At 32.9% G+C, this 23,720-nt stretch overlaps 2 protein-coding genes across 9 annotated transcripts in view; one reads left to right on the top strand and one right to left on the bottom strand.

Moving 5' to 3' along the window:
* LOC119081756 (scavenger receptor class B member 1) overlaps nucleotides 1-3,156 on the top strand; it is a 35,185-nt gene extending 32,029 nt beyond the window's left edge. For all 4 annotated transcript variants that reach the window (XM_037190945.1, XM_037190946.1, XM_037190943.1 and 1 more), the window contains 5 exons: nucleotides 367-540; nucleotides 607-799; nucleotides 862-1,237; nucleotides 1,348-1,469; nucleotides 1,535-3,156. In XM_037190945.1, coding sequence (XP_037046840.1) covers nucleotides 367-540; nucleotides 607-799; nucleotides 862-1,237; nucleotides 1,348-1,469; nucleotides 1,535-1,915 — 1,246 coding nt within the window. In that variant the 3' untranslated portion in view covers nucleotides 1,916-3,156. The remainder of the gene's footprint in view (nucleotides 1-366; nucleotides 541-606; nucleotides 800-861; nucleotides 1,238-1,347; nucleotides 1,470-1,534) is intronic.
* Nucleotides 3,157-5,197: 2,041 nt separating this feature from the next.
* Nucleotides 5,198-23,720, bottom strand: part of LOC119081714 — a 72,737-nt gene continuing 54,214 nt past the window's right edge. For 2 of the 5 annotated variants that reach the window (XM_037190833.1, XM_037190832.1), the window contains 14 exons: nucleotides 21,781-21,895; nucleotides 19,789-19,940; nucleotides 19,063-19,208; nucleotides 18,052-18,222; nucleotides 17,370-17,564; nucleotides 17,195-17,303; nucleotides 16,931-17,110; nucleotides 16,720-16,857; nucleotides 16,482-16,639; nucleotides 15,761-16,129; nucleotides 15,483-15,654; nucleotides 15,202-15,346; nucleotides 14,618-14,721; nucleotides 5,214-9,094 (listed from right to left, as the gene is read on the bottom strand). In XM_037190833.1, coding sequence (XP_037046728.1) covers nucleotides 9,015-9,094; nucleotides 14,618-14,721; nucleotides 15,202-15,346; nucleotides 15,483-15,654; nucleotides 15,761-16,129; nucleotides 16,482-16,639; nucleotides 16,720-16,857; nucleotides 16,931-17,110; nucleotides 17,195-17,303; nucleotides 17,370-17,564; nucleotides 18,052-18,222; nucleotides 19,063-19,208; nucleotides 19,789-19,940; nucleotides 21,781-21,895 — 2,234 coding nt within the window. In that variant the 3' untranslated portion in view covers nucleotides 5,214-9,014. Of the gene's footprint in view, nucleotides 9,095-14,617; nucleotides 14,722-15,201; nucleotides 15,347-15,482; nucleotides 15,655-15,760; nucleotides 16,130-16,481; nucleotides 16,640-16,707; nucleotides 16,858-16,930; nucleotides 17,111-17,194; nucleotides 17,304-17,369; nucleotides 17,565-18,051; nucleotides 18,223-19,062; nucleotides 19,209-19,788; nucleotides 19,941-21,780; nucleotides 21,896-23,254; nucleotides 23,306-23,720 lie in introns of all 5 variants that reach the window. The other 3 variants (XM_037190829.1, XM_037190831.1, XM_037190830.1) reach the window with 3 other exon arrangements.

Here is a 23,720-nt window from a genome sequence, read left to right on the forward strand (position 1 = left end):
TATACCTTAGCGTTTATTGTAACGCTTTTTCTTTCGTGGAACATTTAATCATTTCATTGTCATTATAAATAATAATAATAAAACAGAGACACTTTTGATGTGAATAGTTTTGCGGTGAAAGACATAATGGGATTATTTGCTTTAGTGATTCAAATCTTTAGATTTTGCACTTTCAATTCAGGTTCAGACAATGTGCATTAATTGTTGTACTGTTCTGAATCCTAAATTTTAATTGCAATTTCTGAGAAAAGTTTACAAAATTGAATTGAATTGACCTTAAAGTAGAATTGCCATTCTCGGTTTTTTTAATTTAACTGAAAAGTTCACCAAATCAAAATGTTTTAACATTTTATAATTACCTTACAGACAAACATGGGAAAAGGTAGACATCGTTGAAAATCCAAATGGGACAATAAGTTTCAATCAGAAACGAGTGTACATATTCAACGAGGAAATGTCAACTGGTTCTGAAGATGATGTGGTCATTGTGCCAAATATTCCAATGTTAAGTGCTACGTCGCAGAGTAAACATGCCGCTAGGTAGAGAAAAATAATAGAATTAAATGCGGTAATATTTGGTCTGATTCACCGACTGTTTACTTACAGATTCTTACGACTAGCAATGGCGAGTATAATGGACATTTTAAAAATTAAACCGTTCGTTGAAGTGTCTGTGGGTCAATTGCTTTGGGGATATGAAGATCCGTTGCTCAAGTTGGCGAAAGATGTTGTGCCGAAAGAACAGAAACTTCCCTACGAAGAGTTCGGATTGATGTACGGAAAGAATAGCACGTCTCAGGTACATAGTCAATCAGATAATATCAACATATCGGATTGTAATGAAAATGAAATGGTTTTTAGGATCGTGTAACCGTTTTCTCTGGTGTCGAAGACATTACAAAATTCGGTATCATTGACAAGTACAACGGTCGCTCACATTTGCCGCATTGGTTAAACGATGACTGTAACCGACTGAACGGCACCGATGGCTCAATTTTCCCTCCGCATATAACCAAAAACACGACCTTGCATGTCTACGAAAAGGATTTGTGTCGATTGCTCCCATTGCAATTCGAAGAAGAAGTAGTAACCCACAACGGTATTCCTGGCTATCGTTTTACACCTAGTACTAGAGTTTTTGAATCGGTCGATCGTAATCCTGACAATATGTGCTTCTGTCCAGCCGGTCCACCGTGCGCTCCAAATGGCTTGTTCAATGTTTCGTTATGCCAATATGGTGAGAACGTGATTTTCTCGTCACACATTTTAATAGCCATATGGGTCAAATGATGACTATCAGTGACTGTAGCCTCAGACTTGTGAAATATTAATTTTTCTCCTTTTCAGACTCACCAATTTTACTAAGTTTTCCTCACTTTTATTTGGCCGATCAAACTCTTCGCACAGCTGTAGAGGGTATTTCACCTCCCGAAAAGGACAAACATCAGCTGTATATTGATGTTCAACCGGTGCGACCATTAATTTGAGTGTTATATCAAGTTGAACAGTCTAACAAAGTTTCGTACAATTTTAGGACATGGGCACAGCTCTTCGAGCAAGAGCCCGAATTCAAATCAATTTGGCAGTTAGTCAAGTGGTGGACATCAAACAGGTAGCGAATTTCCCGGACATTGTCTTCCCAATTCTGTGGTTCGAGGAGGGTATCGATGGTCTACCCGACGAAATTACCGATTTAATGAATTTGGCAACAACCGTACCGCCCAAGGCTCGTTCTATCTTAATGGTCGCTCTATTCGCATTAGGAACGGTGTTGTTAATTGTTGCTGTAACTTGTTTAGTGCGTAGCTCACACAGACAGAGTACGTTACATTTAGATGCATCGAATTTCCTAGCTACCGCATCTGTAGATCAAGCGAAAAAGAAAGCGAAAATGGACAATGCGGGAAAACATTAAATTGTTGGACAATATGATTTTCAGGACTTTGAACAAATTAGACTTTAAAAACTCACACAGAAACGAATCAAATATTTATAGGCGTAAGGTAATCGAAAAAAATCTGCTCCAATTAAATGTGATTTGTCAAAAAACAAAATTTAAAGTTTTGCTCAAAACTTAACTAGGAAAAAACAACGAGAAAGATGGAGATAGAGTTCTCCGGAGAGATTTCGTTTCCAAAAAGAGGCAAGTCATCTACACATAATAGTTTGATTTAAAAATTGGTTGTACTTCCGACAGTTTTCTATTACAATAAACATTTACAGTTTGTGTCTTTCGTAGAAGAGTCGTACCATTTCACAGACGGCACAGAATTATCGAGTCTGTTACTACTTTTGATTAAAAGTTTGATCAACAGATTTCAACAGACACTATCTTTTACCCCAATTTTCCAATCTACAGCTAGAAACTGTTCGTCGTTTCTGTTATAATAACAGATGACTTCACCGTCTGTAAAAGGCTTCACTTTCCCAAGAACTCAATTTTTTGGCATATTATGTTTAGCTACGAACTCGTTGCAAGTACATCACAGTCGTATTAGACTAAAGAAATGACAGCAGACCTTTAATTCAATTTTTTGGTTAAAATCAGGCTCATCTCTTAAACACAAGCAACAACGAAAATAAGATGTGTTGCATATGGTTTTATACATTAAAACGAATGTCAAGATAAATGAAGTAATAGATTTTATATCGCTAGGCGTTTGAATAACCGATGCAACAGAATCATTATACCGTGATACGCTTGTCGTCTCTAAAAGGTTAATAGTACTTTATTTCATATGGAGTAGGATCCTCGAGCGACAGCGAGAATCCTACTCCATATGAAATACAATGCTTTATTGCATGAGCGAAAACGAGACAACAACATATGACTGTTTTGACAGCAAACTATTAATGTATGAATTAGCGCTCTAGATAAGTAATTTTTCGGGTAATCACACCGCGAATGCAATAAATGAAATATGAAAATATAGATTGTGGCTATCTCTTAAAACTGTAACATATGGCCACTACTAACATTGAAGGAAGTTCGTTGCAAGAATAGGTAAAATTTTGATAAGTTTTCTTTTGTCATTTCGTTCAGAGTGAATCTTCGGTTTATGGTCAAATTTCGTAAATTTAAGTTTTTGTCGCTACCATTAAGGCGCAACAGTAAAGCGAGAGTGTAATGAGTTCAATATTATTTTACTTAAGTTATAACGTAATGCGTAGACGTAATTCGTTTTGTACATAAAATTTTTTGTATTGCATTGTAGGTTGCAAGCGAACAATTTTTTTTATTTATTTAAGGGGACTTGAAAATATTTTTTTATTTTTGGATTTCGGAAGGACAATAGTTTATTTATAACATGAAAATACAATTAATTTTGCAATTCATTTGTGATAAAAAGAAAACGAAAAAAACAAAAAATTGGTTTTGTGTATTTGTTTATAAAATAATTATAAAAAATATTTAAGAGTATGGCCTTTTATTTTGAGTACCACAATTGTGCTACAGCGTGAAGTACCGCTACGAAAAATTTCAGACAAAAGATTTTCCGAAACAACTTATTGACATTTCATACATAGGCAACGCCAAGTCGTTAAATTTATCTTTTTCACATTGTTCATTTGCACTATGACTATGGGGAAAGCCTAATGCCCAAAAAATGTTTAAAATTCTTGTGAGAACATCCAAATATTTAAAGCGAGCAAACGTTTTAACACAATTTACAGCAGGTGATGGACATGGCCGGCCATGGTATCATTTTATAGCTGAGATCATGTAGATGTGGCAACATGGGTTTTATTTGGTTACTACGTGTCTCAGCTTTCCGATGATATCAAGTATACGTGATGAGAGAAATGGTGAATGTACTTCGCAAGTGAAAATGTGTTATACATGCTTGGTATCATTGGAAATCTGAGGCACGTAGTAACGAGGAGAGAAAATGTTTTCATGGCACCCCTAGAATTTCCAAGATGTATACTAACTTTTCCATTTTTTCAAACTCGAATATAGCCGATGTTGCTCCTTAACTACATGACTTCAGCTATCCAGCGGTACCATGTCCATCAACTGCCGTGATTGAAATTTTTGTTCTCTTTAAATATTTAGATGTCTTTATCAGGTCACAGAAGAACTTTAAAAGAAAAATTTTGATGCTGGTTATGAAGTCTTAGCATCGAGGCCTCCAAGTACATACATACCAAATAAGCTTCAGGAAAAATACGTCCGATTTTGACAGGATGTTTTTCTATATATTTGTAGTTCAGGCCCACCGAATAACATCTCCGTATTAATTGCAGTCGACAGTGATCGATGGGAAGAAAACTCATTCTTTGAAAGACTTGACAGATACCAATTCACATATGCTCAATAGCAGCAGAAAAATTACCCAGGTCAAAAAGTTATGTAACGGGCGGATATCATCTGGTATCGTTAACGATTTCATGAATCAACGACAAGGTCTGACAAAAGTGACGGGATGGCTCAGTGGTTACGTACTAGCCTTCCACCAAAATGATCCGGGTTCGATTCCCGTGACAGACAAATTCCGCATGGAATTTTTCTAGCGATTATATCGCATTGGTAACGTCCTTAGTTCACTCAAGCTTCATAATTTGGGTAGTTGCGGTGTGTATGGTGGCTGCAACGATGTACACACAGAATGAATCGTATGACGTAACCCAAATACGATGAATTTGTGTACATATGTCTAGCCTACATTAAGGCGAGATATCAATTTCGCACCTAACTTTCCTCAGAGAGTAATTACATACTTCGAGGCGTGGTTCGGAAGTCACGTAAAGCCGGTGGTCCAGACTGAACTTGTAATTGGCTGTAAAAGGCTGTTAGAACGGTCTCAAAACCAACAAATAAAAAAAAAAATAAAAAAAAATACGATCTTATACAACAAAAACCACGTTAATCTCTTGAAAATGGTTCCATCAAATGAAGTTATAGATTCGAAATTATATCTGCTGATGAAAGGCTGAAAAGACGATTATGAAAAGGACAGATCTGGTAGCTGATGCTCATAAAAGAAAATACATTTCGGTTATTTTGAAATATTCTTTTTTATTTTGTAATTGATGTAAGTATTTTTGTTTTATTGAAAGCTCCTTTAGAGTACATTATCAAACACTTCGTGCTTTTAAATTTTATGTATTAACATGACTTAGATAAACATTTTTTTTTTTCGTTACTTTGTCTCGTCATTCTTAAACTTTCAAACATTTACGTTATGTTGTTTTTTTCTTCTTTATTTTTAAATTCAGTTGAAAACTTATATAAAATAAGGAATTATTACTTTGGAAGATAAATATATTTTACAATTTCATTTCAGACAAATGATCGGTGACAATACTCGTCGAGTATTGCCTTAAGTTTTTAAATTTTGGAAATATATTTTTCATTTTGTTTTTTACATTTTCTATTGATTGTTTTAATTATTCATTTTTAACAAATAAATATCTCTGCTTAATAAACATACTCGTTATGGTCAAGTATCTGTATCCAGAACAATTTTTTTTAAAAACAAAATGATAACATTATTATAACACAATTACACCGCTTTTTCCATTAAAATTTATATTTTCCGATTACCGATATTCATCACTTTTAGCTACGAAATCATTTTTACTAGTCACAGAGAATCGGGCTTATTTATAAACGTTTTTGTGAGGATGGTTTTCATACTTCAGGGAATAAAATATTTTTCTATAACCTCGGAAGATAACTTGAATTTATAGAATCGCCTAATCATCTGCTATCGACAAGACTTTTGTCACAAGAGTAAATGACGAGTTCGTGATCTCTTATATGATGAAATGTAAGATAAAAATATTGAAGTGGCAGATTATGTATCAAACAGAAAGAGATACTTTGCACAAATGAAGTACCAGATTATTACGAATTTGTTGCGATACGCTTGGCGTTTGTAAGGGTAAAAATATTCATATATAATCCACGTTCTGTGGACAACGGAGGCGTGGTAGATTTATGAAATATGCGCTTTTTTTAACATTTATATTTTGTGCTTGATGGGAAAAACCGCACAATCTTCCTTTATACATCCTCACAAAAATAATTTATAATAATTAAAACAAATGATGATCATGTTTCCGTTCACGGGTCTATTAATTATAAATTTATTTATTTTTTACTTTCGATTTGAATTCGCAAACGTTTACTTCTCGCATTACTCATATAATACTCCTATTATCATCAATATTATCTCTTCCATTTTTATGTTGTCTTTAATTATATTACTATAAAAGTGATAACAATATTATGTGCATAAGGATTCGCAGAAACCGGGTATCATTTTTAAATATTTTGTTTTTCCTTTCTGTTTAAATTTTTCTAAGAATCTGCCAGCACACATTTCACATTCATTTTATTTTTAAACTTTTTTTTTATAAAAACGATTCATTTTTTATGGATGTTCATTTTTAATTCATTTCTTGTAATTATGACCCGGAAAAGTTAGTTTGGCACTTAACAAAATCTTCAGTCTATTTTCTTTTTTGTCAGATTTTTAATTTTCTTTTAAAGTTACAACTTTTTCGGAAATAAAATTGAATCGAATTAATCTGTTTGGCCACTCAGTGTGTTGTGTATATAACTTTCACCTTCATCTTCTTACACAAAAGTTTAATCAGAGGCCGAAGAATTTATATTCTAATTAATGCCAATATTTCAAATCAAAACGTTCCTGCTTTTCCTTAGAGAAACGAGAACAAGAACGCGGCTACAAAAGGAATATTGGATTAGTGAGATCGAATGTGGAATAAATTCGTGGATGTATGCTCCCAATGATTTCTGTTATTAATCGGTCATTGTCTTGTTTTATCGACAATAACTACAAAAATGAACCTTGAAATGTGTTGAATGGTTGACAAGGCTTCGGAGTATTTTGTTGGTTTCGTTTTTGGGAAAAAAAACTAGAAACTTTTTTGTTTAACTTCAATTAAAAAACAGTTACTGACCATGTCCAAAGCAATAACCACTTAATTGTTCCAGTCATTTTACAAAACTTTTTTTTTAATAACTCGTGGTTCATGCATTGTTTGGTGGATAAACAAACGAACTTCGTTTGTAATGAATTTTTGTTTTGAAACAATAAAAAAACTGGACATTTTACTGTCAATTTGTGACTGGAAGAATGGAAGGAAAAGTAATTAGTAGTGCAAAATGCAATGAAATTATGAATCTCACATATTTTTCGGTCTGAGTTGAATTTTGAATAAATCACGAGCGTTTACACCTCTTAACGTCTTTTTTTTTAAATATATATAATGTCGGGGAAACTGACGAGAATTCTTCTACAGACTGCTGAAATATCAAATCCTTTTTTCTTCTTAAAATGTGTTCTATGTTTATAAAAGATTTTACGTTTTTTTTTTGGTTTGTAATTAAATTTTACTTTTATTTATTTTTTCATTTTTTTTGTGTGTCATTTAAAACAATTTTACGATTTTATCTTAGTTTATATATATAGTTTCTATTTCGTTTCCATAATTAATTTAAAAATTTATTTATTTTTTTTTTGTTTAATTTCTTTTCTTCTTTTTACTTAGATACAATTAAGTAATTTACTTAATAGTAGTAAGTACAATTTCAATAATATCTCTTCTAATTAGATTTTTTCTTCTTTTTCCTTTTTTAAATTATATCTAGGTATATGTTCCTTTGCTGTCTATTATAATTTTCCTATTTTCCTCTTTTTTTTTAAATTTTTTTTCCTCTTTATATATTCATTTATTTAGTATTATATCTACGACGATACAGCAATTTCAATATTTAACTTTTAATTACTTGTGTGGTTGGTTAATACGAATTTTTCAAACATACAATTCTGATGGATTTTCCATTCCGACATAATGGAGTATAATTGGATAAATGCACGGGAAATGGCTTTTGTTCGTATGGCCACTTTATGTATTCAAACGAATACAGATCACATCGTGTTCAAATTTCAACGGTTTCATAACATCCAATATATAAACGAGCATTATTATTATATTGTGCTGGATGTTGAGCCAGTTTGTGACATTTTAGTGTTGTAAAAGAAAATATCTTTCTGATTGGCATTCTATTTGATTTTATGTCGGCGTGGAAAATCATTCAAAATGTACATTAAACTTGGTGAGTGCCCACTACTCAGATATCATATTAATAATTAGAGATTTTCTTTTTCTTTTAATTTGTTTTTGCTTTTGTTTGGGAGGGGTTGGTAATTTTCTTTTCGTTTCTTTTTATTTCACTTTAATACTTTTGTTTATTTGATTATGCATGACCGTGTTACAATAATGAAATTTAATATGATCTCTGGTAAATGAACGTCATTGATTTAATATCATTTTGAATGTGTTTAACGAAATCAGTTTAGTTAATAGATAATCAATGGACGACGAACGAAAAAGAAACAAGCGAAGAGAAAAATGTAACAGAATTAACCAGTCGAAATTTAACCAGTTTCAGGAATCTAAATAGTAGGATCTTGATTCGACAGGTCGACAAACGATTCACGATTGTGTTATTTCGTTTCGCAGTAGAAAAATTGTTTTAGAAAAAGTTATTTAGACTTTCCGGACACAATTTTTTATTTTACCGAAAAAAAAAGTTTATTTTCAAAATTCAAAAATGTTTTTTCTTTCACGAAGCACTGTCGAGTTAAAATTCTGAGTCCTATTTTCTTTAAATATTAAATTTGATGTTTGACAATATTGATTCAATATTTTTTATTTATTTTTATTTTTTTCAACATATTCTTTGGTATTGATATTATAAAAAAAAAAGTTTTGTGGATCACACGATAGAATAATCAGTCATTTTAAACGATCCTCTGCTACAGGATTTTCTTTTCTCATTTTTTTCTTCTGTAAAGTAGTTTTTATTTTCCTTACGATTTTATTTAAAAATTAATTCGTTTTATTCTTTCATATTTTTTTCTTTTTAAAAAAAATTATTATTACAAATTACGAATTTCATAAATGTAGTGACAGCATTGTCTTCTTTTTTATTGAAAAATAAGTGAAAAATATAAAGTGAGTGAAATGAGGAGCATTTACTTTGATTCATCTTTGCGTGTTGTCGACTGTGCATCTCCTAAACTAATCGGGTCACGTGGTTTCCACACTGGGGACCCTATAAAAAAAAGCCAGATTAGAAAACGGAAATTAACAACGAAAAAGAACGAAATGAAATGAAATGAAAACCAAACGGAACAAAAATTAAATGAACAGTTTCGTTTTCCTTTTTACTTGATTGATCACATTTCCATGAGCACAACGTCAATGATTATGAAACCGATCGGAAATCATACTTAAAAAAATCGGTAAAATAGAAATTTTCTTTGTGAATTTTCTCTTTTTTCTGTTACGAATCACCTTCAGTGCCATTATCAAAAATTCTTCTTTTTTTCAAATAAACTTTCATATGATGTGCCACAAAAAATATCATCTACTTTGTCACTCAATAATTTTCAATATTACAAGAATGAATTCATTTATTTCGTTATTTTCAATGTTATTTTTTAGGCACAAAATTGGTTTGATTTACCATTTTAATTCTCTTTGTTAAATCGAAACAATATTTTATAATTTTATAGGATTCCGGGTGTGAGTGTGTCAACCATGGGACTTACAAATTAGTTTGATGCATTTCTATTTCATAATAATGATCAACACCACATCATGCATTACTATCAATTTTGTTTATCACTAAACGACTAAAAAGGCATTTTCTAGTTGTAGACTAAATTTGTTTGATTTATTCATGAGATAGCTAGGTTTGTGTTGTTTTACTGTGTTATCCAGCATAGAAATACCGGACGTAATATCGAACCAAATATCTTTAAAATGATATCAGTCATATGATGTTTAATTAGATTTAAGTATCTGACGATGCTACTACTTGAAAAATTCATGAATAGCACTCATAGTTAAATTGTTCTTAAGATATTTCGATGTCCTTCGAACAATTTTAAATTTAAGTTTTGTTGTTTTTCTCATTTAACAGCGAGAATTCGGTCATTTCTGTTTATGTGGAGCTTAGTATTCCAAAAAAAAACAAATCGGAAAAATCGTAGAAAAAAATGCTTGAACAATCCTGAGGTTTTGTCGTTATGTGAAAAAAAATGCAAATGTGAAACGCGGAAAATTCGGTAAAATATTTATTCACTCGACGTAACATAAAACGTTTTGCATTCAGTAACAGCTAACAATGACAAGAACTTTTAATTAACGTAACATTTTTCGTTACCATAATTTTTTAGTTATCATATAACCAGTCATTGTAATCCAATACCTGTATGGCCACGAGTGCCGTATATTATATGCAAATTTTCGTCCATATGTTCTCACATATGTAAATGGGGTTGTTGACGTAAATGTATCAAGCTCTCAAGCAGCCCATAATGTTTGGCTATTTGAAAATTTTGATTGTTCAAGCAGATAAAATCATCTCAATTAATTTTTTGATTTTAACACAACACATTTTATAACACCAGTAAAACAGTAAATTTGAGTAATGCAATGTGAAAAATGAATAATAAGCAAATGCAGTAAATAAACTTCAAAATAAAAGACAGTAAAGCATAATGAAAGCTAGTATCGTTCTAATTGTACTCTTATTTTGTTTTGCATTAAGTGCATGTCAAGGAACTGAAATTCAAATTGATTTGTAAGGAACAAATGTTAAATATGCGCTAAAAATTCCATTGCAAGGACTATTAAAATCGGGAGTGTGTATACAGAGTTACAACGAGCATCCAGAGAGTTTTGACGAATATTACAAAGAACTATATACTAGGTGTATATTGGATAACATGAACGGTAGAAGAAAACGTAATTATTTTCCAAAGATTTTTCTTCTCATTCTTCTTTAAAATATCTTGTGTGTATGTAATGGTGGTAGACTATTTATGTCTTCGAATTTTGATTTACTGCTACTAAGTCATTTTGCTGTGTACAATGTTAATAGAGGGTATGAACATCTTGGTGCATTTTGAACCAATAATATAGAGCATATATAGTTCTTGGGGTAGATATCTTGGGACTAATTAACAACAATTATTTTTGGGGGAATCCATTCACAGACGGTACACGTATCATCAGTATACATATCGAGTCTGGCACTGTTTTGATGTTAGTATATTTTCAACAGATTCGAACCGAATCTATTACTTCATTTACTTTCAACATATACTTCTAGATAGGTATAAAAGACCACATGAGTCGCCGATAATCGTTAAAATGTTTCAGTTGTCTCAGTTCAGAGTTGACAACAGATGATATAACCGTCTGTGAAATATGACAGGAAGAGAATATTGAATGATGGTCATGTAAAGGATAGGAATTTACATCTGCTACAGACTACGAATAGTTAATTAATTTATTTTAATTTTTTATGTCATTATATATTCTATAACTGTGTGTATTCCATGTTCCATTACGATTTGAGTTAATTTTTGTTTTTTTTTTGTTTTCGGTTATTTGACTATCTAAAATTCGGTTAAAACAAATTAACTTTTTGATAACAATTGTAAATATATTTTGTTAATTGATATATAATACGAATATTTTAATTATACTTTTTTTATCCCCTCTCTCTGTCTCGTCAATTTGAATCTGCTAGAGTTTTTATTTATATATTTATTGTTATACTTTGTATATATTATTTAATATATTTATAATCTCGAACGAACGCAGTGCTCTAAATATTATGTATAATATAATTTTACAACCCTGGTTTGAGTATTATATTGCGCATTTTGTTTTGCTTAATTTCATATAATAAATAAAATTTCACTCGACAATATTTAATTTCAATATTTTTTTTTCTAGCACTTTTACCATGTGGTTATGTTCACTCTGGGTGGTAGCCACATTTTTTGGGTTAATTTATTTCCAAAATTATTTAAAGTGATTCGTATGAAATCGATAGATTACTGGTTACTGTTTTACATTTTCAAATGCATACGCTTTGATTATCATTTTTTTGTGTGAGTGTGTTATGTTAATATGTGCATGTTAGTATATATAATATGGTTCGGACTATGTTATATATTTAATATATTGGACACTGTTGCCAGAGAGTATAATGTTTTCAACTTTTAACATTATTCAAATTCGATAATAAAATACCGTTAACATTGCAGTCTTGACCCATTTTAAAATGAAATTGCTTTAAAATCACAAATTAATGACACGTTTTTAATTCGTTATATACGGCTGACGCTGCTTCCGTCTATGAATTTTATAATTATGATTTGATTGCGAGAATGATGGATTCGTAAGGAATGAAAATTTCGATTTCGGCGAACGGAATAGAATGATTGGAACACCACATTTTATTCAATGTTTCAATGGAATGAGACACTATTACATGATCAGACTGAAATTGTTGTTACACCATTTTCACTTCGAGTCGGAAATAATTTCCAAAATTTTAATTGTTATTTATATAGATGCGCATTCACTATTTACCGCTTTACGAGTGTAAGTCTTTACGAGACGTAATTTTAAATGAAAGATTTCGATTAGCGATTTAAGTAATATAATAGGTAATGGAATCCATTCTAGCAACAGAGCTCTTTATTACAATAGTTGAGTCGAGTGTTGAATTATTTGTAACATAATTGACTTAATTAACTTTGCTGGAAGTTAAAGAACAAAAGGCAAATAAAATGCACAGAGTAAAACTCGCACATTACAACTATTTCGCAGAGAGATGATAATATTGAAGTATTTTAGTAGGTCGTTAATGTTCAGGGTTTAGATGAATCGCATACTATATAGATCTCGTAAAGAAAATGTGGAATTATATAAATGGATGGGGCACTAACGAACTTTATGGTGGAAATTTCTCGGTTATCATTTTATTTCAATTTCAATATGGGGGCCATCATCGCACTACTATATGGATCAAAGAATATGTGATACGGAATTTATGTTAATAAGCGGTTCTACCACTAATTCAATTCAATAATTTGAAATTCCTCGAGTGTAAATATTAATACGAATTCTGTAAAACTTGTTATCCCTGAGAGACCTACGTACAGAATGAAATTTTGATGTTGAATGCAATAAGCAATTTGTTTAAACATTTTTTGATCATTTCATTTTCGAAGTTTTGTTTTTTCACTTCGTTTTTGATTTTGATTGCAAATTTATTGTGTTAACCGGTGGCATGTTCGAATAACCCTTTGTTGCGAAAGAGATTTAGTCCGATAATCAGCCATCACATTTGAAGCACCGATACACATATAAAGAGAAATGTAAGCCAGAAATGAATCACTCTAAACATGAATTTCGTAATGATCGTGACAATCAACACAACCGTCCTTGTTCGGTGTGGATGCACCTCGCGGTGTCTTCTTTCGAGCACGACTTTGTCGCGTGCGACCTTTTTGATGCATCGGTTTCTGTTGATACAGACAATCGACGCATGTTAAATGTTCAATTGATCGATTTAACGATTCATTCGATCGCGGCGAATGTGATCCGTGTATGAAGTGATTGCTTTCGGACGATGCGGATCGAATGGGACCCTTTTGGTAAATACGTTCGGGAGAGAGACCGTAGCGGTAAGCACTCTCTTTAGACGATGTCCTCTCCAATGATTTACTCAATCGTTTTCTGTGCTTCTCGGGCGAATGTGATTGATTTATGGGATAGTACTCGTAACTGGGTTCGGGGGATTTCGATTTTTCGAAAGTACCATGGGCACTTGAGCTTCGTTTTCTGCCGTTGCAAGGGTCGGGTGAACGGGATTCAAAGTAGCCGTATGACGGTTTCATAGCAGACTTTGGTAAATACAAGTTAATCGGGTCCGACGATCGACTGTCGAAACTATTTCGAGGAGAAAAACTTTCTCGTGAATAATACCGTAGGTCTGGTGACCTAGAATCAGTGCTTCTTTGTGGCGACAAACGATTTCGATCTGGCGAACGGGAATCAATACTATTGCCGGGGCTTAGCGACTTTCTGCAGCTACGTTCAGGCGAACGTGATTTCGACATAGGACTTGGAAATCGTTTCAAAATACCTGTGCTAGACGAAGAACTTGAGCAGCTAGTTTCTGGCTTTGGGCTCAGTGATCGTTTTAAAATTCCGCCCTCAGATGAGCGTCTACGTTCGCATCGATCAGGGCTACGGTCTTTCGAACTGTCTCGGCTAACATTTTTTGGGGATTTTATTTTGATTATTCGTACCGGACTACTGCCGGTTGATTTTGATCGATCCGGTGATCGAGACATACTAATGCTAGTTCGTGGTGATTTTAATGAATTTTTATCACTTTTCTGGCTTTGATTTTTGTCCGATTTTTCACTTTTAAATACTTTGTCTACCTTCGTGTCTATAACAACCGTATCGACGTCACTAGACGATTGCTCGGATTCGCTACTTTTCTTATTGCTAGTGTTATCTAGATCACTCGATTTTTGATCATGCATTTCCGTCAGTTTCATCGATTCCATATGCTTTTCTTTCAGATCGGCCATATATTTTGAAATATCACAAGTATTTGATTTAGTTATGGTATCACCTTCCAGTGACGATAAATGTTTATCCATCACACTGTCATTAAATTTTTGTTCTTTTTGCTCGTCACCACTTTCAAACAAGTCAACAACGTTGACATCTTTTATAGGTGAATTTGTCTTACCTAAATCTTTCATAAGTACCGGTTGATAATGAGATGGTGGATGTGATGATTGAATTAGTCGAGCTTGGCTGCCGGTGCTACCCACGCTGAGCGTTGATGTTGTGCTGTTTTAGTAATGTTAATTTTTTTGAAATTAGAATCGTTAGTCAGTTAGTGCCGGATGTTTGTTAATACGGAAGTGGTGAGGCACAAACAATATTTAGACGGGATGTATGAAAGACGGGTTATAACTAAGGCAATAATGAAGTTGAAACATTGAGGGATGAGGAAATCGTTAAGAAGTGGAATCGTTATGTTAATTGGATTAGATTTATGGAGACAGACTATGACATACTTGTCACGCAACATTATATTGAAGTGTTAACTGCATGCTTGACATATTTATTTAGCACGTGAAAATTGGACTGGTTTAATTAAACAAAAATCGTATTTCGTCCGACGACAGTCAAACTTTCTGTAAAAATCTAAATTAAAGTAAAATTATAACTTTTTTGTATCATTGGACGGTTGTGCGGTTGTTGGAATTTATCATGAAACATGCGTCGAAGTGGGCGTAAGTATCAAAAGTTTTATTAAGAAATTACCTTAAAGTTAAGTGATTCGGTGTCCGTCCTAATGATCTTTTTAAAGTTGACGTTCCAGCTTGTGAATCATCTTCACCTTCGGATTTAACACCTGGATCTTTTTCAGTTTCGCTAGGATAATGTCTTTTCGGAGGTGGTGGAGGTTCTGTAAGAAAAACGGCGGTAAAATATGAACACTTTCGAACGCAAACGTTGTTCTGATGGCAAGGACTTGTGTCGGTTTACATTATTCTCATTCTACTTCCACTATCAAAAGTGTGAACAAATCAACAAGCACTTACCATCACCAACAGTTTTGCTTCTACTTCTAAAGGTATGTTGAGTTTGCGATGGGATATCATCGGATTCCTGAGAGCCTGGCAAATTGTCATAATCAATGTTGCCAGCTGAATGTCGTTGAGCCGTCTTGGATTTTTTAGTTTTTCCTAATGTCTGTGATCCTTGCATTATCATCTGCGAAACAAACAGTTGATTTTTGATCATTGGATTATGAAATGCGATTCCAACATATCAACCACAGAAAATGGATTTGCTGACAATTTCTTCAATTTTCACTTACAATTTGTTGTTTCGGGCGTTCCAGAGTTTGCGAGTTACACGATTGACCACGATGGTGTGGCAACATATCAGCCAATGTACTCATGTTGTCCAGTCCTTTCATCGGTATTGACATATTTCGTACACTTTCGCGGATAATTTGTCGTATCGTCTTCAGGAATGCATTTCGGAAATCAGCTGTACTATTCGACAGTACATACACTTTTTCGGATCGACGTTGCAATTGGGATCTCAAGTGAATCAACTCCCACAGGAAATGTGAATCCATGTCCTTGGCGGACGATGTACGAACTTGAACTTCGGTAACCGGAATTAATACTTGGTATCGAATGATTTCCACTTCGTTCTGTGTGTTTTTACTTGAAACACCCTGTAATTTGAATTGCATTCCGTAAATAACATTTCATTGATTGCATTGCTATGAAGACTACAGCGACGAAAACTTTTCGGCAAAGTTTCAGAGCAAAATTTGTCAACAACATAAGTAAATCGAAAGACACGAATGTCTGTTAAGTTATACAATGAAATGAAAATAAAATTTAAAGGCAGTAAATCTTAATCGACTTACAAAACGTTTTGATAAAAGTTTATTTGCAATGGCACACACACTTTACCACTGCATCGTAATAATAAACTCAAACTCAACTCTCGAAACTTGAACGATTCTGCCACCCCATCAACTTCATTTGCTGAATTGTGAAAGAAAAGTGTATTAAACTCACCATTAACTTTTTCTTTTGTCGCAATCGTTCCTTGCACAAAAACACAACCGCTGATTTAAACACAAAGCACATGGCATGTAACTCTAAACCCTTTTTTATTTTTCCCAAAAAATCGGATATATTAAGCCACTCGACGCCCCCATAATACAAAAGGTCACCTATTTTTTGTGGAAAATAGTTTACATTAATAACACGAACGAATCAACTGTTGGAGTTTAATATTAACCTGAGGACATACCTGGACTAAGGTCTATGGGTTGCTTGCAAGCCTTTTGATGTTGTCGGAATAAGTGATCAAATATAGCGCCATATTCTTCGTGAATTCGTTGCATTTCATTTATATGCTCAGCCACTTTTTCCATTCCCTTCAAGGCCTCTGTTAACGTTTCGAATTTAATTAATTTATTTGCTGTTTGTAAAATACACAGAATGCGATTAGGTAAACGCACCAACTAAATGTAAGTGTTCCTCACACCGAGGATCAGTCAAATTTCTCAATTGTTGCAAAAGCAGTGGATATTTGAGAATCCGTTGAATTGGTTTTATGAGATACGATTCCAGAGTGCTGCTGTGTTGTTGTTTAGGATTCCTTGACACCAGAAATTCTTGCAGAGCTTGATTTCCTTCATCTAAGACGTAAAAATGATATCAGTTCGCTGTCCCATATGTTTCCTTCAGACTTTTCTTTCTGTTTGAATTTCGTTTTTACTTACTCGGATGAAGCACCTTTTGAGCTTTACTGTGACTTGCGCAAAATGACGAATACAATTTGAAATGGTTGACATAATACAGGAATGCTGATCCCAACGAAAACAGAACGTTCTGAAATTGGCAAGTTTCGCTTTTAGTTTAAACTTTTCAAATGATTTCCAGTGCAGAATAGTCAACCTTAAATTGACTGGAATGATCGAACTTGTGAAAGTCTGGTTCCAACTCCAGTGCTTCATCTAAATTTTGAAGGAACTGACGTTGGAAGGTTACGATTTCCTGTATGTTACCGAACAGCGCTGTAATTTCCGCATTCGATAAAAAGGTTTCCCTTTTCAATGGCTCCAGATAGTGTTCTAAGAGGTTGTTGAGATGCTGAAATAAATTTTAAAACTCCGTTAGAATGCTTCAAAATTTGAGTTTCCCCCGAAGAAGTGGGTGATCGCCGGATTAGTTTTTTTTTAGTTTTTAATGTGTAGTCGACTTGCGTAAAAATTTAAGCTTATCACGATATCATTCCTAAATCTATCACTTCTTTTGTTGGAATTATCGTCTTGTGTTTGTTAAGAATAAGTCTTCTACTTCATTACTAGTGACAAACTTTTAGTTATATAACCGAATGTTTCCCAGACTACATCGCTTATTCTCTGTCGATAACATATGACTAGCCGAAGATAAAGGACTGCACCGGACAACTATAGTATGTTGAACGTTTTTGTCTGTTTGTTTAGAGTAAATAAACTCGATGCAAACGTACGTGGAGAAGTTACGAACATTTCAAGCTTACCAATGTTTCGTTGAATGAATATTTCTTATCTGAATTCGGTCATTGTTTTTAAACTATAAATTAATTATAAAATACCTTAACGTATGCCCGTTCGGTGTCGACCAACTCCAAAATGACTTTCCGTAATTTTTCCGCATCGGTGAGTTGCCTGGATGGTGTAAGCATTGTATTCGACATAGATGATGCAACCGACCCAGTTGGACTTGACTTCCTCGTCTCTTGTGGAGATCGACAAAAACCGGTGACCTGACAACCACAAAAAGGAGCGTTATAACGACATTATGACATGTATATATACTCTGTGTAACACGGCTCAAGTTCATTTTATTCTTATCGATGATCTATCTAATTTATTCTGTTGTTGTTACACATTACCTACCCTACAAACTAAGGAAATAGAAATTATTTGCTCAACTTTATCATTCGGAGATTTGTCGGACAAAATGTTCATTCCGTTCAATAATTTTGAATGTAAAATGGAAATTTATGGAATTTCATTAGCCCCAAAACATTATCAACAAATAAACTTTTGTGAAACAAAAGGTTCGATACAAAGAAACTACAGCATTTTCGAACTATATGTGGTCTAATAATCTAACGAATTAGCATGTGTAACAATTTTCATTTTTCTAGCAATGATTGTTGTCCATAAAATTAGGAGTTATCTAACTCGATTAAAATTTTCCCATGCAAAATTTATGGTCCAACGTAGAAAGTTTTTCGATTTAAACAGATTTTTTATTAAAAAACTTATTACGGTCAACAAGTATTTAATACGAAAAATGGAACATCATCCAATTTAAAAAAGAGAAGGATTGCGGGATTGGCAATAGTAAAATTCCATGAGAATAAAAATTAATAAAAAAAAACTTTCTTTTTTCACCAAAATTGAATTGGTATACATACCGCTTGGTATACACAGTAAAAGTTTAAATCTATTGTCGTGTATTGTATTCAAATTCTATTTCGGAAAAGTTATAAGTACATAAATATATTTTCTTATCTGCAAGCGCGGCTGTCCATTTATATATCACAGCAATACAAGAAAATAAGTAAAGAGAAGAAAAAAAAACTTTTGTTACTTACTTGTTCGGCAGTTTTCAATAAATTCTCAATTTCGAAACTGCTCGTTCGAGATGTTTGTTTATTCCCTAACGACATCATGTGTGGTTCAGCTGATGAAGATGGTGCCGGAGAACTTTCCACGTCTGGTGAATACATTATGTCTTTAGCTGAAGTGAATTTATGCAAGATACAGAAAACAGATTGATTTTAGAAAAAAAAAAACAGCAACAACACATGATTCAATGTCTGTGTGTTAAGTTGTGGTCCATACAACACATTTTTTGTTAGGAATTTTTATCTCACACAGGGGAGAAAATACGAAACAGCAAAGACGAAAAAAAAATATTTGGAAGCACATTGATCTTTTGACATATCCCTCCATTCTATATGTTGTTTGCTGCTTTAGAATATTTTTTTTTGTACTTCAATCCTAAATGGTAATAACATCTTTTATCCTGAATAACTACAATTTCATATTGTGTATATATACTGTAATACTGTATAGATGTGTAGTGTGCACAATCTCGATGTTTACTTTAAATTTAGGATTACAAGGTACACGTTTGTAGTATACACTTTTCTATGTAAATAGCTTTCTTTGAAATTCTGTTTATGAAAATATTTTATTCTCGGTGCTTGAGATGAAAAGAAATAAATGCGAACGATATTCTGAGGTCCTACACAACACCCGAAACATACGCATTAGGAGAACTGTCTTTTTCGAATATAATCTTAAAAAATACTTACTCCAACCCGGTGCCGGAACGATCAGTCCGGATATCATTTCCTCGCTCATAACTGGCGGATCTGATGGTGGCGGTGGACAAACTAACGAATCGATCATATCGTCAGTAACACGACTTGGCTTTTGCAGTTCAGGCGGTTCGGTTCGTGATGATCTAAATTACAAAATGACATTTCAACCTTCGGATAACGTAACGTTGACCTAAAACAAACACACATTTCCCCCGACATTTTCCATTTCCCAAAACAACGCAACGCATACAATAAAATGCATTCGCTCTCAATTGTATGCTAGTTCCGAGTTTGTTTACAGTCAATGCTGTCAATATTTCAAATTCATATTCAAGAGGTTATATTCAGGTATTTACCGAAACCATGCGAGCTAATGGGTATGCGCTGCGTATAAACGATACATATATCCAGAGAATTTGTATACCAAATGAAGAGACTGACTTAAATAAACACAATAGCACAAAAATATGGTTGCAAATTTAACCTATGTTGCTATGTGCACATTTTGTTAATGCATTTTGAATGCCCTAGGAAGTATTTATTTAAACTTCACTTATTCTAAACGTTGCGCTGGTTTCATTACAATTTATATTTACTTGATACATATACGAGGTAATATAGGCACTGCGTTTTACCCTGTGTCAAAATTGTATATGCGCAATTTTGAATGTTTAACAGCTAGTCGTTGCACAATATTTCACCAGGCAGGAGTGGAATGTACGAAATAATTATGCATTTACACTGGAATCGATATTTTCGAAATTAATTTTGTTGTGCAAAAACAAAAATGCTGGTGTCAGTGCAGATAATGGTACACGTTAACAAAAGCTTAACCTGTCATACATGGCAAGTACATTGCCAGCATAATGATCTGCTGCTGTTGAAAGAGTTATTTTCAACAGATTGATAGAAAGTCTTCTTCTTTGCTACTTTTAGCATTCAAATGTACTATACATTTACAGGCACCTTAGCGAGACATTTCTGTTTTTGTCGTTTGCATAGGGTTGTGCAAGGTAAAAAAGCTGTTTTAATAGACTAACCATACCTTGTTTAATCATTTGAACAGTAAATTTGTTAAAATTATCAAGGCAAAGAAGCTCGAGAGAAAATTCATTTTCTTCTCTGATAAAATTGAATATTCCAGCGAATATTTTAAACGAATGACGATAAAAATGAAATGTGTAATATGTACCACCGTCTACACATAATTCGAAATTTATGCAAAATCATTTAATCTCTTGTCTGGTAGGTATTCCAGTCTATCACAAATGGTTTAACCTTTCAGAAACGACAAGCGTATCGCCAGATAACAATTAAATCACAGGATCGTCCAGTGTTTGAAGCACTTTTTTGTTACTTTAATCGTATACATTGGAGATATAAGATAACACTTATCTGACTCATCGTTATTTCTGTCGTCGCTGTCGATAACAGATGACTAGCCGTTTCTGAAAGGTTAAACAAAACGGTTGGACCATCAAATGTAAATTTGATTGTTCGTGCAAGTTGAAGACCCTTCTCGCTATTATACCTATGTCTTAACGAATCTGAGATGAAGATAATAGACCATAATCAGCCGATGTGTATTGTATTCCAGTCTCTTTTTATGTCGTTGAAAAAATGAAACACTTTTGAGACAATTACTTGAATATGCGTCTGATGAGATAATTAGAGTGGTTATGAAATTGAAGCGTTCTCAATGCTGCGTATAGACCAATATACGATAATATAGGTGGGTATAATTACCGACATTCAAGTGTCTCGCCAAACCAATTGTGATTTATGTAACACAATACATTGTATGTAGACAAAGATGCGGACAGAATTTCAACACAATCAGTATTACATTTTGTATGCTGGTAAATATCTCGGTATTTTCAGAACACTTTAAGACCGGCTTTAATGCCATTTTAAACTGCCTACATTCGTTACAAAAAGGAAAAGGAAAATGTGATATGTGAAAAAAATCTGTAAGCCCCTTACCTCATCATCATACACAATGCTTGTTCCTCTTGTAGAACACTCTCCAGATACATCATATCTAAGTCTGACACGATTGCTCCATTAATAACCATTATTTCGTCTCCTTTTATAATGCCTGAAATAAAGAAAAAGAAAATTATGTAAAAAAAGGAGACAGCATTGGTACAACTATAAGAAAAGATCGAATATTGTCTTCGCAAACACAGAATCATACTATAATACAGATTGAAATTAGAACAACTAATTCTGATGGATATGATATTCATTGTTGCTGTGTACAACTTCAACAAGATAAAAATGTGCTCCATCAAAAGAAGTAAAATAAATAAATAAATGATTGAATGGATTGTACTTTTACACAATGTGTTTATTTTCAGTTTATTATGATAAGAATACGCTCTTTGTTGTTATTTGGCTTAGAGCATCCTATTATGTTTTACTTAAAAGCTGTAACCATTCTACGAATTTCATCAAGTGAGTTTGCAATTGATTGTAGAGGTTACTAAGCGAACTATAAAACAGATGTTTTTTTAGCAGGATGGATGACAAACAATAATCTTTTACTTTTATTCTTGTATTCAACTCATTTTTCGATACGAAGACTCTTCAAACGACTATAGTTTCTATAATTGCATCAATGAGTTTTTAACCTCCTGTAAACGGATGCTCTCGCAAAATCTATTACTTCATTTGTTTGAAGTATCGCCTAATTATTGTTAAGAAATTCTTTTGTTTCAGCATTACATTTTGTTGCAATTGCGAATATTGGCTAAAGATCTGCATTTATTATCGTTGTCGCTAACAGACGTATTGTCTAAAAGGTCTAGAAAGTTTCAACGAAATTAAATTACGGGTAACCGACATCAAATAATAATGTTGAAATTGAAAAGGCGTTGCTTTTTAAAATACAATTTGAAAAGCTCCCGAAAAAAGTGTGGAGAAAATCCGTTGAAATTTTCTTGTGTCGGACATAATATAATAACCGTACGATTATCGTCAGCTCGACCTGCTATGCTGCTATACATGGGAGTGTCTGGAAATATAAAATAACTCCATACAATTTGAATTAGTCGTTTTTTTTAGTGTGTAAGCTTTTTAATTCCTAATGGTAGTCCAAACGGATTAATAAAAAAAAAACTGGCAAAAGGGATCGGGTAAAATATTTCTGTACAAAAAGGGATGATACCTGGAAAATACGTTTACAGTTTGGAATGTGTGCACCTAAAAGTTAACGTAAATCTCAGTGAAACAATGGATTACAATGAAAACAATTTTTGTATGTACCACACCACAATAAATTTTATACACAACAAGCTTTTCAAGGAATTTTGGTTTATGTTCAATACTCCAATTAGAATTTTGTAGCAAATTTCAGATTTCATATTCAAAAAACATTCATTATATTCAAATGAACAGTTTCCAAAAAAAAAAATTATTATTTTTTTGTTGTTGTTTTTTTTTCATAAATTATTACCTTGGAAATCAGCACAATGTGTGCCAGCGTTTGGTGCATCCGGATCATCGTCTGCAGATAAAAGATAATTTTGATAATTTTTCATGTTCATGTGGTTAAGATGCAGCTTGTCATTAAATATGATTATAAATTTCATAAAATGACTTGAAGTGAAAACTTAGAATGTCGTTCTGATCAAAGAAGAAAATATAAAGAATATAAATTTCAAAATTCATTTTTTTTGTTAGGCAAATTTTATTTTAAAATAGTTTGTTTAAAATGTAGTTTTTTTCAAAAAAAAAAAATTGATTTGATATAATGAATGTTTTATGACGTTTCTAATTGAAGTTATTAGAGGAAATGTAAATGCAAACGATTTGTAATAATGTCTTGTTGAGGTGATGCATAAAATCATAGAAAAAAAGTATGTGCACTTTTGTCAAACGAAAACGGGGAATATAGGTGGAGTTATGGTTGTGCGGTATAT

The sequence above is a fragment of the Bradysia coprophila genome, unplaced genomic scaffold, assembly GCF_014529535.1.
Source record: "Bradysia coprophila strain Holo2 unplaced genomic scaffold, BU_Bcop_v1 contig_358, whole genome shotgun sequence".
Lineage (NCBI taxonomy): Eukaryota > Metazoa > Arthropoda > Insecta > Diptera > Sciaridae > Bradysia > Bradysia coprophila.